Source organism: Haematobia irritans, chromosome 4, assembly GCF_050003625.1.
Source record: "Haematobia irritans isolate KBUSLIRL chromosome 4, ASM5000362v1, whole genome shotgun sequence".
In the NCBI taxonomy this organism is placed as follows: Eukaryota; Metazoa; Arthropoda; class Insecta; order Diptera; family Muscidae; genus Haematobia; species Haematobia irritans.
Window position 1 is genome coordinate 55,841,266 of NC_134400.1, and position 13,690 is coordinate 55,854,955.

The window sequence follows — 13,690 nt, forward strand, 5'->3', positions numbered from 1 at the left end:
TTCATTGCAGCTCTCTGGAGATTATGAATGTGCATTAATTGATTTCCATTCATACAACTCTATACCCAATGTCGATAATGATAACAATCTATTTCATATCGGTGAGAAAGTAATCGAAATTCCCATAGGATCATATGAATTGGATGACATTGTCGATTATATAAAAATGGCCTATGGAAGAAACAATGGGTCAAAAAGTATTGAAATTGTTGCTAACAACAATACATTGCAAATTGAAATATTTTCTTCACATGATATAATCGACTTTAATCATGAACATTCTATCGGAGGATTATTGGGTTTCAAAAGAGGGACTCTCTCACCCAACATAACACATAAGTCATCCCTTCCCGTGAACATTATGAGAGTGAATGCAATTCAAATTCAATGTAATATTACATCCGGTGCCTTCATGAATAATTTACCGGTGCATACTATTCATGAATTTGCAATAAATGTTTCCCCTGGATATAAAATAGACGAAATACCAAGAAATTTAGTTTATTTACCTGTTAACGTCAAAGAAATCAGTTCACTTAAAGTGTGGATTGTAGATCAAGAAGAAAGAATAATAAATTTTCGCGGAGAGGAAATTACTTTACGCATTCATCTAAGGCCAGCTGACCGATGATTATTTATAATAAAAACATAAGCGGAAAGTCAAAGGCAAACACTCAAGTGCAAACCGCCAACCGCAGACTACTGCCTTTAACTAAGCAAAATATAAAATTTTTAAAATCTCTCAACCTTCGTTTAAAACAAAATGACTGAAATTCTTAATGTATCCGAAAAGCCTTTTTCAGATGAAAATATTACTAAAAAAGACTACCATAGTTATGTCCCATATATTCGTTCATTTAAAAACAATGATGAAATAAGAATAACCATACAAAATCAAGATTTGTATGTATTACCGGCTGAAAGTTATATTTACATAGAGGGTACCATAACAGTGGCCAGTGGAGAAAGAGCAATCAATGCTCGTTTGAAAAACAATTGTGTAGCGCACATGTTTGATGAAATCCGATATGAGCTTAATGGTGTTGAAATTGATCGATCGAGATATCTTGGAATATCAAGTACAATAAAAAATTTCGCATCTCTAACAAGTTTTGAGAGTAATATGCTTCTAAACGCAGGATGGAGTTCTTTAGAGGATATATCCGTAAACACATTCAACTTTTATGTTCCATTGAAGATGTTACTCGGTTTTGCTGAAGACTTCCATAAAATTATCTTGCATAGCAAACATGATCTTATACTTCTGCGAAGTTCTAGTGATAGCCAAGCATGCTATTCATCGGATCCCAAAGAAAATCTAAATTTAACCATCACCAACGTGATGTGGAGGATTCCCCATGTTCACCTCTCTGACATAATGAAAGTAAAAGTTATGAAAACAGTGCGCGATGGTACGTCATTACCAATTGCATTTCGAAGTTGGGATTGCCATTTTAACCCCACATTCTTTGGTTCGATGAAGTGCAATTGGAATGTCAAGTTGTCGTTGAACAGGGAGAGACCACGCTTCATTTTGTTTGCATTTGTACGAGAAGGAAAGTTTGCTCATTGTAATTTAACCAATATAAAAGTTCATTTGAACTCTGAGACCTATCCATATGATGATTTAAATTTAAAATTTGATGAGAATCGATATGCCATACTCTACGAAATGTATACGAAATTTCAAGAAAACTATTATCAAAGGGAGTCATATCCAATTTTAAGTCTTAAAAAGTTCAAAGAATCACCAATAATAGTCATTGATGTTAGCCATCAAAATGAAATGATAAAGCATGGACCAATAGATGTCAAACTCGAGATTGAAACGAGTAAATTAATCCCTCAAAATACTCATGCCTACTGTCTTATATTACATGATCGATTGATGGAATACACACCTTTGACTGCAGTTGTCCGAAAAATTATTTAAGAATAGAATTATTTTTGATTTATTATTATTATTATTTATTATTTTTTTTTGCATAGTTACATGAATATATAAATAAATAGTCTTTATTTACATGAGATTTGCTTAGTTAATAAGTTAAAATTACATAAATAAATAAATAAAAATAAATAAATAAATAATGTTGTTTTTTTTTTCTTTTACATTACAATGACTTAATGAATATACTTAATAATATCAGTACTATACTTATTCTATTCGACAAAATCCAAATTCAAGTCGTCTAAATCATTTATTGATGCCAAGTCAAGATTTTGAATATCATTCAAACTAACATCAAACACCATTGGATTTATAGACTCCAAGTCGATTTCATTACTAGATATGCTATGGTTTTCATTTGCAATCGCATAGTGCCCCCATGCATATGTATTAATGCCATCTTCTCGAATTTTTCTTTTATCGTCGTTATAGCTTAAAGTTATTTTATTAACTTTATTTGTAAACACTGTGTGTTTTTTAGACCTAAAAACTAGCATGCTATCACTTAAATTCTTTTTATTAAAAAGACATTCACGATACGTTTCAAATGTGTATTTTCTTAACACAGATTTCTTGACGCCCTTAGATTTTTTTATTTCCGCACAATCCTCCACTTTCATGGAGTACATTTTTGGCCTCAACCCTATGAACTCAGTCATTATTCTCCCCGAATTCTCATCTTTCATCATTCCCAAAACTTTTTTATTTGCAATAGGGAAATTGAATCTATTATTAAGAGGTAGGTCGGATGTATCAAATCTTGCTTTAATATCATCCGGAGTTATTTCTTCATAGAAGTCCCTACCTATGAATTCGAGGACCATGGAATCGGTGTCAGTGTACGCTAAGGTTACATCATTCCCGAACTTTTTTTTCAAAAATCCATAGTAGAAATCATACATAAAATGTTTAGAAATTTCTAAAATGGCAAACCCCATTTGAATAGGTTTATCTAATAAAATTTCTTCTTTGTTCATTTGGATGGCGACCATATTTTCTCCAAAATGAATAAGGCTATTGAAATTTGGCCTAGAAATCAATTTCACCGCACTATTTCTTTGTCCTACTGTTTCCCATACCTTTACAATTCTCACGTCTGTCCGTTTTTCCACATTTTCCATAGTCTTGCCATATATCGCATTATTCAACAATTTGAAAAAATCTTTTTCAAATGCAATATTTGTTTTTGCTCTATGGCTATTATTTATATCAATAAAGGGACGTAAATAATCGCTTTGTACAAATGTTAATATCCTGTGTACTTTTTCAAGTTTTAAACCCAAATCTAAACATTGTTGCAGATTTCTATAGTGGATTACATAGTTTTTCTTATCCTCAAAATCTGCAATCAATTTTTTAAATTTGGATCCGGGAGGAAATTTGTTTTCAGCACATGGTGGAAAATCGTTTAAATAGTCATGGATTTCTTTAGGATAGGAGAGATCTACCTCAAGGAAATAACCATGAGTGGCATCGGCAGGTAATTTAGATATATTATCAAAAAAGAATTTTAGTAGAAATTCTGGACTTCCAATCACCCACTCGAAATCTTTCTGTGGGAGACATTGGGACATGGCTAGTCCATATAAATTATTTGCGTCAATGTATAAGAGGATACTCAAAACTAGATCCTCTATATAATCTTTCATATATTTGTTATTAGCACGAACATATCTTTTGCTACACTGAACTATTCCACCTCTAATCCCCCTCATACAGAAATTATGCATTTCTTTATCTAATAAGAGATGTAGTTCAGTTGTTCGTGTAACTAACTTCAACATTGCCTCCCAAGAAAGACCAGGCACCGTAAAGTAATGGCATGGATCAAGTTCATGAATGTCAATGCACATTGTGCGAAATTTTTCGAATATGTCAGCTAATAAAAGAACATCTGTAATCAAATACAGTTCCATATAGTCTTTTAATGTCTGACAACCCATTGTTCTCCACACATTTTGTGCATGTGTGTAGTCTTCCACAGTGCATGGTGTATCATTTAGAGTGTTGTAAAATTCTTCTATGGGCGGTAGCTTATCATCGCTCAATTTACTATGACTTGATAAATAGTCGTAGCAGAAAACCCCTTTCCTTTTCATTAGATCGAAATTGGCTGGGAAGTGTTCCTTTACATTGTGAAGGGCATCATCGGTCAAATTACGAGCAAGTGTATCTAAACTCGCAGCCATAAATTTGAAACTATCCAAAAACCTCAATTCTAATATTTTTTTATTTCCCATTGGAATTATGTGAGACATTGAAATATATGTCTCCTTATTCTGAGCAATAACAGACGTAGTACCCTCAAAGTGGGCCAAGTCTTTGATAAAAAGATGACAATCATATTTTGAAAAATTGTGGAAAAAAATAGGAATGAAATTGGCTACTTGATACTGAAGGTTGCAGCTGTTGTGTGCTGCCCCTCTGTATTTGCCTGTGAGGTGACAGTGATCTCTCACCTTTTTTTCCACCCTAGTGTTAATGACACCTTTGCAAATGTGGCATGTTTTTGCTTTTAAAAATTCCCTAGTCTCTAAGGGCGTCAAGCTATCCATCGGTTTGATTACCTTTAGACGTTTGTAGATTAGTTTACAATCCGCAATTAAATTTTTTAAGAACTCTTTGGATGCATCAGCACCCGTATACGTTCTTAAAATATTTTGCGAACTATCATAGCTACATATGATTTTGTAGCCATATGCACATGGCACATGTTCCTTCAAATATGTGGTCTTTGAAGTGCTACCACTCTGTGCACTACAATCCTCTAAAACGCATTCAAAGTCCGCATACACCGTATGTGAAACTTTAATTTGTCTTTTGAAATTTTTAAATGTTAATCTTTGACGTTCTTTTTCGGGCATCGTTCTCTTTACCTGTTGGCATTTTTCGAAATGATTATTAAGGTTCTCCTCCGTTGAAAAATGACGTAAACATAGATCGCATAGGAAAATACGTCCATTATTTTTTCGTTTCTGCATGCTTAAAAGTCTGTAAAGAGAAACAAATACTTTAGATAAATCGTGATTGTGCATATAAGAAAGAATAAGAATTACCTCGACTTGTTTAAAACAAGTATATAATGTGATTTGTCTCCTTCCTCCAGCAGTACTAAATCAACATGATTTAGTTTTACATTTTCAGTTTTAAAATACGGGCCGACAATGACATCATTAACATAGCCGAACACATTAACACTTATCTCCGGATTTTGTTATTCAAAGCGTTTAATGTGTTGTAACGCCAATGGGAAATGTAGTCCACCAAAATTTAAAATTTTCCCATTTGCCAAATTGATTATATCACTGCCTATGTTGACGTTGTATGAGCTTATCGCATTTCTATTGTTTCTGGGCATGCCTCCAACTGCAGCTACCATACACCACTTAAAACAGAAATCGTCTCTATTTTTTATGTTCAAGCATGCTAATTTCCTTTGCAATGCTAGTGGTGTGGGCAAGTATGATGAACCATTGACAAGGTTCACTCGATTCACATTGATGTCTAGTCTAGCAATCTTACTTAATGCCCATCCTGAATCTCTTTCTTGAAATTCGGACATTTTGTTCAGAATGCTATCGAACTGTGTCTCAAACAGTTTTTCAATATCATCTGATTTTGTGGCTAGACACATTTTTGTTATGTGATTAAATATTTTTGGCGCACACACACCATCACCATTAGACTGTTGAGCTGCTTCATTAACCGGTTTTACATATTCACCGACTAGTTCAATATTGAACTTTACGGTGATGTGCTCCTTGATTTTTTTTGTCACTAGATTCACCAGTGATGATTTAGCCTCATTCAAAAATTCTTCAGGAAGGATTACATTGCTTGTATTGCAATATTCATAAATTGCGATACGTTTTTTAAAAGCGCTTTTTGTTTCACGCAATTTCTCCCCTTCTTGCTGTTGCTGGCGTTGAGGTAGGCTAGAAGTTGATGGAGTGTCTATGTCATTGTCGGCCCTCACCGCACTCGTTTTCCGTTGCTCGTTCACAATTTGGCTGATATTTCCGCCATGGTGAATGTTCATCCTGTTGCTGTATGTAGGTTTTTCCACATCTATTTTGCGTTTCTTGATGGGCATCTCTAATGCAGTTTGCTGACTGATCCACTGATCGTAATGTTGTTGTTGTTGTTGCTGTTGAATGCCATTGTAATATTGATGATTTGCATGCAGATTGTTGATCCATCCTTGATCGTAATGTTGTTGTTGTTGTTGTTGGAAACCAACGATACATTGATTTTGATTGGTATTCAACCATTGATATGTTGGTTGATTGTTGTTCCATATTTGTTCGCACTGTTGTTGTTGTTGTTGTTGGAGATGGTTGCTCCACTGATGAGAAAGATGTTGATTGTTGTTGTTGCTCATGTTACCGTTGAGTGGGTAAAGTTGTGGGGCTTGCATGTTGCCCCAATATCCCTGCTGTTGATTGATGACATTTCCAGTTTGCGTGGATGCCCCACCACCCATTGACATTGCCACTAAACCATCATTCATTTTCCTTTTATTGGAATTCATTTCCATCACTTGTCCTCCAAGAACTTGAAGACATTTCTCTTTGTGAGACATCAAAATATATTTATTTTCACAGAATTCACCGCATATGCAGTGTCTGGAAACATGAGAATTGTAATCTCTCTTACCGGCGAAGTTGATGGAGCACAAATTGCAGAAGTAAGATGCCATTTTCTTGTTTTTGTTTTTTTTTTTTTTTTTTTTAGGATTTCCAATATATGTAGAAAAAGTGTTTTTGTTGTTGTTGTTTTTTTTTTTTTTTGTTAATTTGACGCGTGAGCACGTTTTTCGCTTCCGTTTTGTTATTACCAAACAAATGTTTAAATTTATTTGAACAATATATATATTTTATATATTTTTATATATTTATAATTGAAAATTTGAAAAGCGCAAGATTTCGAAACGTTATAAAAGGGTTTGAGATTGGACACAAACTGAAGACATTATTTTTTTTTGAAGTGAAGTTTTAACCCTTTACAAGTGTATTATAGGACACTCTATCGCTATCACATCATAAATTCATCACTTTATCTCGTTTGCTTTTCTATAGGATCACTCAATTAGTCTCCCCACCTATAACCAAATCATAAGGTACAGAAAAACAAAACGATATCATTGTCACCAAATAGTCTAATGCCAGACCTAACGATCATGTACAATTTACCGGCAAATCATATATTAACCATCCTTATCAATTAGCCTCATCACCTAGTCTCAATATCACTGCAATCCTAACCAAACGGTCAAACGAAAAATGCCATACACACGCACACGCTTTTCCAACAATCATTTTATATTTTTTCCACATTCACTTTTCTTTATCCAACAATAACAACAACTCAAACACATCAGAACCCAAACGTGTACATTCAACATACACAGAACCACATGCATTTTAAGAAATTTTTTAGAATACAAGATTAGCAAGATCATATCTTTGGAGAAAGTCATAAATAAATCTATTTTCCCCCAATAAAATTTTTGGGATCCTCAAAAATTTTAACTTGATAAAACAACTTTCATAAACCTTATCATCTTATCAACCAACCAACGTGAAGTTTTAACCCTTTATAAGTGTATTATAGGACACTCTATCGCTATCACATCATAAATTCATCACTTTTTCTCGTTTGCTTTTCTATAGGATCACTCAGTTAGTTTGGAGAATGTTATAGATAAAGTGCATCGAAGTGCAACCAACAAACCATCGAAGTGCAACCATCTTTGATAAACATATGTAACCCCTGTCAAACAATAAATCAATTTTGTAAGCCCCAATAACATTTCTGGCATCCACAAAAATTTAATCTTGATAAACGAACGTGCAACCAACTTTGATAAACCTTATCATCTTATAAACCAACCAATGTATTTAACCCCGTCAAACAATAAATCAATTTTGTAAGCCCCAAAAAAGTTTTGGGGATAATCAACCTTATCTTTGTTTACATAGCACTTGACCTAATTACATAAAGCACGTGACCTATATCTTAAACGCAGACCAATAAAAATGCAACCTTATCTTATCTTATCTTTGCATAAACCACTTGACCTATATCTGAAACGCAGAAAGTATCTCTACTTATGTGGAGAGTAGAGCAGTGGGTATATGTATAGTGGCCACACAAAGCACACACACAATAAACAATATGAGGCGCAATTAAATAAATTTATGTAAGGACGAATACATTTTGTTTTACACTATTGGCAATTCAAAAAATGCATTTCGTTCCGTTACAAGAAGATTGCGCCTCCCAATTTATGATTGTCATATTTCTGTAAACCGACATTCTGATAGACTGAGTAAACCTTTATAAACAAAGGCACATTTTAACTTATGTGCACAGAAAAAAAGTGTCTGGTAAAATTAAGCAGATTTTTACAATAATTTATTACAAGAATTTTCCAGAATTTTAGTTCATTTTTCGTATCTTCTTTTAACAAGAATATTTATTGTATTATGTCCTTCACATCGATAACAACACAGTTTTATGAGTTAATATATTACTTAATTCATTATTTCTCTAATTGTTTCAGGTACAAACTTTATGAGGCACGTTTATCTAAGAAAAGTTGAATTCCTTACACCATTTAATAAAATGCCCCCAAATAAGGTAAGTTACAAGCTATTTTAAAGAGATAAAAAATTATATTTTATTACATGTTCATTTTTAACAATTTTCATTATTCCTTCCATTTTTTTCAGCAAGATATGTGAATATACTTACGATGAATAAAAAACTAAGGAAAAGTCAAAATGTCCAAAAAGCAAATTAAAATAAACTACTTTCTTGTTCCACGTGGTCATAATTTTTATTCACAAAAACATTGTATTAAGAACTTTCATCATAAGTTTTTATAATAAAGTACTTTAGCTTAAAGAAAGTTTAATTTTAATGTATGAAAATTTTCATAATAGTAAAACGGCTTGTTGTTCCTTTAATTATTTAATTTCTCTGTACTGTGGAATGATTGATTTAAAAATAGTTTAGTCGTCGACATTTTAAAGAGACTGTTAACCAATTTTTATTATCGGGTTTCCCAAAAAATAAGCAAGTAAACCAAAATAATACTGACTTTTTAACTTGGTAGGGGTATATAAATCTTATGGTGTTATAAAAATGAACTAAAATACAATGTCATAGATGAACTAAAATTTAAGAGAATTATAAACTAGACAAGTTGAAAAAAATCTTAAGGGCTAAATCATGGTCAATATTACTACAGTTTAGTTCGTTTTGCAATGGAAAAGGGTTCACTGTTTTTTCAGTGTGACACACATTTGCAATTACATAATTTCATAATTATTACAAGGATGTTTTTATGAAATATGAAAATTCCTACTTTTATTAAGATAGTTTCTTTAATTTCAAATTTATACCTCATTCGCATTAGGCGAGAAATCTATTAAAAGTGGATTTTAAATCCCTTTTTTATAAGGCAAATGACAGTTGAAATTTAGTTAAAGTGGATTTTGGAAGTGTAATGTAAATAAGGTATTACATGATAGTGAAATCGAAATAAGTTTCTTCCATTTCCAAATAGTTTTTTAATGTAACAACAAATCCCACTTCTTCCGAAAACTTTACCGAAAGAAAACATTGTAAAAACTGTATTAATAGTGTTCTTCCAAAAACTATACCGAAAGAAACCATTTTTTTATTACAAAATATTTCGTATTGTTACGATATTTCTAGATTTAAGTTTATTTAAATTGGTTTCCGTTAAAATTGTAACGGTCAAATTACGTCATCACTTGTCAAAATCATTTCTTTATTTTCTAGTACTTTCCTAAACATCTTTTGTGTTCTTAGTTTCCCAATCGTTCATTGTAAAGTAACCGCTTTTGTTTTGTTATCTTCATTGTTTATTGTTATAGTTGTAGTAATATGACCATAATCATTTATGCCTGTGCGACATCTGCCAGCTAGTAGAATGTTCTAGATGATTGTGCCAAGACAATGAGCATAATTTTTTGAACTTTTAAAAGAACAAAAACACTTCGGACAATAACATATTAATAATTTAGTGCAATCGACAAAAAAAGCAAAATAAAAATTTTTGTAATGAAACCAATAAGTTCGGTGCGGTTTTCCTACAAATATGATACTAATCTCTGTTTTCTCGTACTAACACTATCAAAGACCAATTTACATCTTCACTAAATTTATGGTCTTTGGTGGCATCTGTTAATAGGTGATGAAACATGGGCATATGTTTAATATTTTGCTATAAAAACGGTAATATGCCAATCCCCCATATTCCGATGTTTCAAATCGCAAAATTTTAAAATTTGGAAATTTTGTACCCTTGAATGAAGTCCCCGAGTACCTTGATTTGTTTCGTTATAAGAAAACTAAATTCTTGCGATTATTTGTGATTCTGAATATCGGAGCATTGGGTAATCTTCATCCAAATTTTGTGATACACACATATGTACTAAAATCTCTCAAACCTGATAAGCAGACACCTCCCAAACACGGACAGTTGTATGGTGATGTTTGTTATATTAACACATTAAAATTAACCTCTCAAGCTCATCTCAAGCTATATCTAAATCTGAACCGATTTCGATTAACTTTTGCTTACGTTAGGGGTACTTACTCTAAATTTGAACCGATGTTTTGTCAAATTTGTTCTTGTGCCAAAAATACGCCCTGGGCCAAATTTCATCAAAATCGGTTAATAATTGCGACCGGAATCCTACGAACAAGAAATACATGAACTGACTGACAAAGGGCTAGATTGACTCAGGAGGTATATTTTATAGGGTCTAAAACCAATATTTCTGGCAGGAGATCAAAGTTAATATACCATTACCATTGTGTGGTATAGGGTATAAAAACTGCACGGTTATTGTTTTTAACCATTTCACTACCGATGTCCACTTAGAAGGACATTCGAAAAAGACACCAAATTCTATTTTCCCACTTAGTTTCGATTTATTACTCGATGTTATTTCGATTTATTACTCGATGTTAGATGCTTCAATCTAAGCTATAAATATTGTCCATATTGGTGAGTTCTAAAATACATTTTTATACACTTCTTTAACAATAAACGAAAAATACGAAAATTTGAGACTGTATGTTTCTAGTAAATTTTTGTACTGTATGTTTCTAGTAAATGGACATTTATACAAAAACTATAGCAGATACTTTTACGGTTTTTTTTTATTGTTTCTCACACTTTGAAAGATATAATAGGCCAAATAGCGCTTATTTTCGTAAGGCCATTTGGTCACAATTCATGAATCAAATTTTCAGAACATATAGCTCTTGAAGTAATTTATTAATAATAATAATTCTACATGCTGTTAGTACAAGTAAAAACAGAAGAAAAATAAAAGTTTTTCTTATTTGGTTGTTGTTGTTGTTGTTGTTGTAACAGTTTATTGTGATTCCATCCATTTTTATGTTATACGCTTTGGTACTTCAGCTTGTGGCCAGAACGAGAAACTCTGCGACTAAGGTGGGGTGCGTCCAGAGTGACCTGGCGGTAAGTCGGGTTGGTTAAGCTAGGCAAGAGAAAAGATGACGCGTGTCGTGTGGCCCTTGGTTGCAAATTGGACATACGTCAGCTACGCTGCTATCAATCACTGATAAATAGGAATTGAGGCGGCTGCACCCTCACAAAAAATCGCTTCTGTAACATATACTCCCAAACATATTTTGCTTCAAGCATATACATTTTTGAGTATTGCCCAAACATTTATATGTTTGATCTCTACCAATATATAATAGGTTTGAAAGCATATTGGTATAAACAATATATGTTTGGGTAGTCTAAGTTCCAAACATTTTGTATTTTAGCATCCAAATTCAATAATGTTGTCTTCCAAAAAACAATATGTTATTATGTGACCATATAATATGTTTGGAAGCATTTTGCACCTAAAAATATTATATGCTCAAAAAAAAATTATCCCAAACAATATTGTGCTCAAAGTTTTATTTATTTTTTTATATATTTACAATCATAATGAATTATGAAAATAAACAGGTAATATAGGTGCTAACAACATAGGTTTTCGACCTGAATGCTCAAAATTTTGTTTCTGCCCAATTGTATATTCCCCGACATCTTTCTCACTTCCACGAGATTTTTTAGTTCTTAGCACCTTTTTCTGTAATACAAACATTGTAGAAGAAATTATTCAATTTTATGATTTTTTTTTATTTTAATTTTACCTTTTGCCGGACGGGGATTCGAACAGCGGACCACACAGTTTGTAAGGATCAAAGAAGTAGCTGATCAATTGCCCAAGGAAAAATAAAATGTTAATTTTTATAATAACAAGCAACAACCACCAACTTAATTCAATATCGCTCCCAGTTAAATAGCGCTCCAAGCTACTAAACACATATATGTTTATGGGCTATTTCTAAATTAATATATGTTTGCATTCAAGCATATTATATTTATAAACATTTTATGTCCCAAACATAATATGTTCTAACATATTAACATATATGTCCCAAACATGTTATGCTAGTTTATGAACATTATATGCTTGCACTCAAAAATTTGTGTTCCAAACATATAATGTTTATAGCCAAACATATGAAAAACAGTATTTTTCAACCGTGTGCACTTGCCTGATATTAACTGGGCTAAAACTACCCTAGTCTGCCGCGGGAGGTCTCTTTCCTCCGGTGCTATGGGCGGTGGACGGACTCCGAGAACAGGATTTACCTTGTAGCTTCTCACCGCTTCAGCTACAGTATCCTCATGAATCTTGTTCAAACCTGCCTGGTACGCTGCTTGATCTAGAGGTTCTCTTTTGTAGCGCTGGATCTCGCGCTCTAGATTATGTATATCAACCCTTATGTTCCTGGGTGGTGGTTGTGCATCCATGAGATGGTGGTTTGGATGGTTACTGCGATAACAACCCAGGAGATACTGCTTTGACAACATGTAGTTGTGTCTTCGCACAGGGATGATCTTTGTTTCCACATAAAGGTGATCCAGGGGTGTGCTGCGGAGACACCCAGTCGCAGTTCTAAGGGCAGCGTTCTGACAGGTTTGTATGTTATTCCACTGCGTATCACTAGTTTGCGGTGTCCACACTGGCGCTGCATAGTTTACCACTGACCGGCCAATTGCCTTATAGGTAGCTAACAAGGTGTATTTGTCCGCACCCCAAGTACTGCCGGCAAGTGACTTGAGGACCTTGTTTCTACCACGGAGCTTATTACAAATTGCAGCGGCATGGGCAGACGACCTGAAAAGGCTGTCGAATGTGACCCCAAGAATCTTGGGGGTAATTTGTGGTCGGAATTATTTCGCCATCGACACTAATATTCAACTGCCTGCGCACTTCTGCCGTCCATGTAGTGAATAGTGTGGCTGAGGATTTGGTGGGGGATCTCCTCAAGTTTCTCGCAGTGAAATAACTGGTAAGATTAACTAAGTAGACATTTAAACGATCGCAGATGTCATCAACATTGGGCCCAGATGCCAAGATTGTACAGTCATCCGCATATGATACAATCTCGACGCCGTCAGGTGGGCGTGGAATCGAGGACAGGTAGAGGTTAAACAGTGCCGGAGATATCACCCCACCCTGGGGAACTCCCTGTTTAACTCTACGGGGTTTTGACTTTTTGTCCCTGAATTCCACGTACGACTGGCGTCCACACATATAATTCAGCACCCAACGTTTCACTCCTGCCGGTAGGGACGTATTCTCGATGTCCTCAAATAATTTG

The 13,690-nt window shown here is 33.8% G+C and overlaps 2 protein-coding genes across 2 annotated transcripts; one reads left to right on the forward strand and one right to left on the reverse strand.

The window, feature by feature from the left end:
• Nucleotides 1-763: 763 nt before the first annotated feature.
• Nucleotides 764-1,933, forward strand: LOC142235411 (uncharacterized). The gene has a single exon (XM_075306665.1). It carries the CDS (start codon nucleotides 764-766, stop codon nucleotides 1,931-1,933), a length of 1,170 nt encoding a protein of 389 aa, XP_075162780.1.
• A 230-nt stretch (nucleotides 1,934-2,163) lies between these two features.
• LOC142235412 (uncharacterized) lies at nucleotides 2,164-4,815 on the reverse strand. Its single transcript, XM_075306666.1, has 2 exons — nucleotides 3,345-4,815; nucleotides 2,164-3,293 (listed from the first exon to the last, which is right to left on the reverse strand). Exons 1-2 carry the CDS (start codon nucleotides 4,813-4,815, stop codon nucleotides 2,164-2,166), a joined length of 2,601 nt encoding a protein of 866 aa, XP_075162781.1.
• Between the last annotated feature and the right edge of the window lie 8,875 nt (nucleotides 4,816-13,690).

What these genes read in the sequence shown, in the direction of transcription:
- LOC142235412 (XM_075306666.1), bottom strand. Translation starts at nt 4,815, where the DNA reads ATGCCCGAAAAAGAACGTCAAAGATTAACATTTAAAAATTTCAAAAGA. An exon ending in TTTAAACGATTTTCCACCAT is followed by an intron (nt 3,294 to 3,344) that starts GTGCTGAAAACA and finishes AATTGATTGCAG; the next exon opens with ATTTTGAGGATAAGAAAAAC.
- LOC142235411 (XM_075306665.1), top strand. Translation starts at nt 764, where the DNA reads ATGACTGAAATTCTTAATGTATCCGAAAAGCCTTTTTCAGATGAAAAT.